The sequence below is a fragment of the Brachypodium distachyon genome, chromosome 1 (assembly GCF_000005505.3).
Source record: "Brachypodium distachyon strain Bd21 chromosome 1, Brachypodium_distachyon_v3.0, whole genome shotgun sequence".
Lineage (NCBI taxonomy): Eukaryota > Viridiplantae > Streptophyta > Magnoliopsida > Poales > Poaceae > Brachypodium > Brachypodium distachyon.
In genome coordinates, this window is record NC_016131.3 from 45,390,289 (window position 1) to 45,396,441 (window position 6,153).

The 6,153-nt window shown below is 46.4% G+C and overlaps 1 protein-coding gene across 1 annotated transcript; it reads right to left on the reverse strand.

Annotated features, from left to right (window-relative positions):
* Window positions 1-1,018: 1,018 nt before the first annotated feature.
* Window positions 1,019-2,510, reverse strand: LOC112269952 (ATP-dependent RNA helicase glh-1-like). The gene has a single exon (XM_024457509.1). The coding sequence runs from the start codon at window positions 2,479-2,481 to the stop codon at window positions 1,750-1,752; it is 732 nt and encodes a 243-aa protein (XP_024313277.1). The 5' UTR covers window positions 2,482-2,510; the 3' UTR covers window positions 1,019-1,749.
* Between the last annotated feature and the right edge of the window lie 3,643 nt (window positions 2,511-6,153).

A 6,153-nucleotide genomic window follows, 5' to 3' on the forward strand; every position in this document is an offset into this window, starting at 1 on the left:
TTTGATCGCCCAACTATAGCAATGATTGCCTCCCAACGGAGCAAGCTCTCTCTGAGAAAAAGAGGATTTTATTATCTCCTGCAGACAAAAAACCTCAACACGATGCATAGAGATCAGTTCCGCCAGCTGTGTCTGACGACCTTTCGCCCTATTCCAGAACAGCAACTTCATCTAAATCGTTCCCCCCCCCCCCCCCCCCCCCCCTTTCTTTTTCCCTGCCGAACCCTTCTTCTTTCCAACACTCCTCTGTTTCATTTTTTTTCCTTTTTGAATCCTTCACCTGACACTCCCTATCAAGCTGACTCTCAAAGTCCCGCGTAGGAGAGCAAGGCACCTCTAACATCTCGGCCCCTTCCAAATCCTCATTTGGCATAGAGTTCTCCTGCAGAACTACTGATGCCACCACCGATTGCCGCACCGTGGCCACTTTTTCTTCCTCAGCCAAACGCAATAGCACTTTTGCCAATGCTGCTTCAGCCAACTCTTTGGCTTTAAAACGATCAATACATTTATCTATTTCAACTTGATTTTCTCCCAAAACCACTAAACTATCAGAAGCAATTTGTTGCAGTTCAGAATTAGAAGCATCTTGCAAAACAGAAAATGAATACAAACCTGGTGCATTCTTCTGCTGTGCCTGGCGCTCCGCCTGCTCCAGAATCGTCCCCCCGTCTTGCTGAATGCGCTTGCTCTGACGAGTAGCAATCGCAGGCTCCTTACGCGCACGCTTAGCCTTCCCAGCCACATCGGTCCACCCCTGATGCGCCTCCATCTGCTCCCTCTGGTGCTCATTGATCACTGTAATAGTAGTAGCGGCTCCCTTAGCCAGCATCACATTTGAAACAGCCGGAACAGGAGGCACATGCGTTAGCGGAGCCAACGAGGAAGTAGCATTGTTATTAGAAGGAAGGACCTCGCTACTCCCCTCACCATCCTCGTTCCCAGAAAAAGAACCTGACAAGTCCACCTTCTCCGCCCCCCCCCCCCCCCCCCCCCCTCTGAACTTCAAGTACTTGTGCTTAGTAAATTCCAAGTCCGAGGAAGCAGGACCGGGGCTGCCCACTGACGGAGATGGAAGTGGTAGTTTCACCTGAACCTGCTCAGCCACCTCCGTAGCCATTGCCTCCTTGACTGTAGGCAAAGCATCCTGCTGAGATTTAGACTTACTGCCACTCCCACCCACATGACTCTGTGCAGACGATTCCGACCCCCCTCCCACCGGCTGCGAACTCGCCACCTGTTTGTCAATTTTTGGTGACGCCTTGTTCTTATCAGACACTGAAATCTTGGCACCAGAACCAGGCTGTGTCGACAACTTCAGGTCCTTCTCCAAAACCCACTCCAGGTAGAAACCTTTGCCATTTATATACACAACATTCATTCCGTCAATCGTTGTTACATCCGGGCAGGCCACCATAAGGCGCACCGGCCCTTTGCGCTATAAAGATGCCAAATCGACTGAACGAGGCTCCCCCACCATAACCGCCAACTCCAAAACAGTCTCCTCCAATTTAGCCCACTCGGGGAGCCCAAAAAGCTTCACCCATGCTTCAGTCAAAACCCCAAAAGAGTCAAATTCCCTCTCAGTAGCTGTCACAATGGCATGAACTGACGTATCAGAAATGAACCAAAAGCCATTCACAAAACGGGCCAACTCCTTCCTGGTATTTTTATCCGGGAATTCCACCAGAAAAACATTCTGCTCCAACTCTTTCACTTTCCCATCCCATTTCTTCTCAAATAACTGCTTCAGTTCTGCCAGAATAGACTGCACTGTGCACTTCCCCGACTGAACCACCAGTTTCCCCATCGCGGAAGCCGACTGAAGAGCAGCCGGTGGCACCTCCACCTCCAAAGTAAAGAACACCGCCCCACCTGAGCTCCCCCGCCACAGATCTGCAGACCTCGCCGCTTCTTTGCCAATTCCGGACATCTACCAAGCACATGACCAGATTTCTTGCACCCATAACACACAGGGGGGTTAGGACACTCCTTCTGGACATGACCCGATTCCGTGCACCTGTGACAATATAGCTCCTTACGGCCCTCCGGGCGAGCTCCCTGACCACCCGCACCAGCACGCAGCTCCTTATCCTTTTCCAACTTTGGCCGGAGCATCTCCTCCCTACGGAGTTCAGGCTGCAGTCGCCCCCCATCACGATCCCAAGCACCTGGTTGCCCGTGCCCAAAGCGCATGTCATCTTGCGCACCCGCTCTTCCCTGCAGACCAACACCACGACCCATCGGTCCATCGAATGGCCGCTTGTACCAAGGATCATATCCGCCCTCACGCGGATATGCCTCCCCACTGCCGCCATGACCAGATCCCGAGCCCTGTCCCTCCAACGGACGCTTCAACGCCCGCCCCTCGCGGTCGCGCTGCATGGTAGCTTCCAGAAACGATCGGTGATCCAGCAGCTTCGCTTGACTCAGGGAGATCTCTCTGCTCTGGTTGTAATGAAACCTCACGTCCTCCGCCATTGCAGTGGAAGCGATGGAGTCGAGGGTTAGGTTTTGTCCCTTACGCACCCAAAGCCACGCCCGACCATCCACACCCTTAAAACGCCTAAGTTCCCTAATTGGGCCAGACCGGCCCAAATTATCTTGATGGCCCAACTACCAATCACCCTCAGGCTGGCCCATCAGCAACCCAGACCGAACGCCATCCGCAGCCCATCCCCAGGACCCTTCGTCCCATTTAGACGTATTTTAGTATATACACACGCGCGCGTCCATTTTTAGACAAGTTTGAGTCATTTAAAATGGGACGGAGGGAGTATAATTTATTTGGATATTTATGACAGAACTTGGTTGAATCACTGCACTTTCAGCTATGTAGTTGCAGTGTTTGCATTCTTGCTGCAGCAGACAATATATATACTCCAAAGAAACCTTGCCAACTCTGTTTAACAGAGAAGATCTATAGTTTCTTCAGAACAGGTCAACTCAGTGGTGTCTAGGAAGTGAAGCTGATATACAGATGATTTTTTTTTACCAACGTATGCTTCCAGTGGCTGCAAAGTGAATCTATTCAGTGGCGCATTGCTAGTTGGTAAGTGCTGCTGCTGCATGCTGTAGTATTCTGGGAGTGCCAAGTTAATATATATGACAATGTATGTTGTCTGCAGTCCAAGTTAATTGTTAGATTAGGAATGGGAGGCACTAGAGAATGCAGGAATAGTGGCTAGAAAGTATTTCGCTCTAGAACGTGCCTTCTAGTTTTCAAAAACAGCATGTCCCTTCTAAGTGAGGGCTGTCTTTAGAAGTCCGCCTCCCGTGGATATGCTGCTCATTTAGCTGCTGGAGATGTCCGGTGGAATTGCTGGAGCAGAGTGTGTGACGACGTACTGTGTGTCTAAGTCATCGAGATGGCATTGCAACTTGCAAGTTCTAGTGCCATCACCCGCTACTTGTTCGGCTCCTAGCGCCGTCGGCGAGCTAGCGTCGCAGCTGTCCATGGTCGTCGGCCAAGCTCCGGTGACCATGTGCTCCACTGCTCCCCGCGCCGCCGCAATCACCCTCGCCTCGCGCCTAGGAAACGAACGCGCCAAATCGTGTCTCTGCCAAGAGTTCTCCGGTGCACTGAGATGGCGATGCCTGACGACCGGAGCCCACCGGTCAGCCTCTGGACCTAAACGAAAATCAGCAGCCAGCAAGAGCTTCTGTATCAACCATTAAATCCTATAAAAAAATTAAAATGGACTGCCGGTGAGATTTTTTGGTCTATATGAAACTGCAGGAATGATATGGTTTTTCGTAGCAGAGAAGTTTCCAATTTTTTACAGATTGTTCTTTGGACGTCTCATTGAATCTGTACGTGCTCCCTACTGTTTCAGACGAAGGGACATGTGACAGGTGTTTATGAAATCCGAATGCAAATGTTTGGAGATAGCAACACATGGATTCTTCGTCAGCCAGTTTGGATGGCGTGCCAGCCTTTTGTTTGAAGGCGTGCGATGTTTTTTTGTTGTCGTTTTTTAATCTGTAATCTTTGAGATTTGTACGATGAATGATGATTTAATAATATGAGGGTTGTATACTTGTGTGCATCTATTGATGGTTTTGTCTTCTTTTTAAAAAAAATAAATCAATCAAATACAGTTGTATTCTCTTTCTATAAATAGGGGGAACGGATGGTAGCTGCCGCAATTTTTTAGAGAAGATATATGACTTCAAGTTGAGATTTTGCCACCATTATCTTACGTGCACATAGTAGGAGTGTAGAACTAGATCTGGGAGGCATCAGAGAATGCAGCGTTTCATGGTTTTCATATGGCCCTTCGTCGGTTCGTCTGGAGGCAAGAAATGAAGAATACATTCTCCCTAAAGGCTGGACATCTCTTCGACACCGTAAATTTCATACGAGTGTTTCCTATCCCGGAAAATGTGAATGAACAGGAATAGTATGTATCTTTGTTGCGACATTAACATTACAAAAAAAACTCAATACTGTGCAGGAGCTTTGCAGTGAAACTCTAAACCTTTGGTCAGATTGCAAAATGAACTTCCACTCTGGGGGTTTTCCTGTTGAAAGGAACCGAGAGAACCTTAAAACAATTCGCCGGTGGAAATAAAATTGTTCAAAAGAAATATTTCGAGCTCCATCAAACATGCAATTCTCATCTGTTTGTTAAACGCAAGCATGATTTCATGAGTTTCTACAGTCTACTCTGTAGTCTGTAGTTCGAAAACCAAAAGTGGCCAAGATTTCACCAAACCAAAAAAGGATTGTGTTAAGTAACAGGGGAGAACCAGATATGTCCTTTTTTTGTAGGAAAATTGTAGTAAAAATTCCAAAAGTATATATAATTAATGAAGTTGTAGAGATGTCCCTAGCTGTAAGACTAGATAGATTGGGGCAGGTAAGACAATTCCCTATTTTCCAGTTGGACACAAGTTATCTTTGCATACAAATCTCCCTGGCTCAGGATTTTTTCTCCGAAGGAGAGAAAGTCACTGCAGCTGACAACTCTGTTCTTCAGTCCTCCTTCAGTGAACAGGAGGTCAAAAAAGCTTTCTTTCATGTTCTATCAACACTTCTGGGAGCTGATTAAATTAGATTTGATGGCTTGTTTTTTGACTTCTTCAATGGAACCCTTGACATTTACAGGCTGAATTTTGCCATTCTTACTTTAATTCCAAAAGAACCAAATGCTGCTTCTATAAAGAAATTTAGGCCAATTAGTCTGCTAAATTGTAGCTTTAAAATCTTCACTAAGGTGCTTACCAATAGGCTTGCTCTAATTATGAACTCTCTAATTTCTAGTAACCAGTCAGCTTTTATTAAAGGTAGATATATCTTAGAAAGTGTGGTTACAGCACATGAGGTTCTGCACTCTGTACATAGCTCTGGTGATTGTGGTCTGATCCTTAAACTAGACTATGAAAAGGCTTTTGATAAAGTCAATTTAGATTTCTTAAAAGAGCTCCTCTCCCTTAGGGGTTTTGGCCCAAAATGGAGACTTTGGATTCACCAAATCACCCATTTTGGGTCTGTAGGTGTTAAAATCAGTAATGTAGAAGGTAATTTCTTTACTACTGGCAAAGGGCTGAGACAAGGTGATTCTTTATCTCCCTTACTCTTTAATTTAGTGGTAGATGTCCTTACCAAACTCCTGAATAAGGCTGCCTTCCACAACCTCATCCAGGGGCTTGGTGAAAACATCTGCCCTGGGGGTGTCATTAGTTTGCAATATGCAGATGACACTATCCTCTTTTCCTCTAACAATTTAGAAATGGCTACTAATTTAAAATGAGTTCTTACCTGTTTCCAACAAGTCTCTGATATGAAGATTAATTATACCAAGAGTGAGCTTATCCTTGTTGGTCTAGATGCAGACCGGACTGCCCCCTTTCTCACTGCTTTGGCTGTACTGAAGGTACTTTCCCCATTAAATACCTAGGTATTCCCCTGCACTATTATAAACTTAAAAAGGAGGATATCCAACTTCTAGTTGATAAAATCATTAAAAGGATTGCTGGGTGGAGGGGGAAACTCCTTTCTTATGCTGGTAGATTGGTCCTGATTAAGTCATTTCTTGCCGGCATTCCCATCTACCTGCTTTCTTTCTTTAAGTTCCCTAAATGGGCCTTGCACCTTATTAAGACCCAGATGGTTCATCGCCTCTGGAATGATTTTGAGGGACATAGGAA

Excerpts from the sequence above, each read along its gene's own strand:
- LOC112269952 (XM_024457509.1), bottom strand. The coding sequence starts at position 2,481 with ATGGCGGAGGACGTGAGGTTTCATTACAACCAGAGCAGAGAGATCTCC.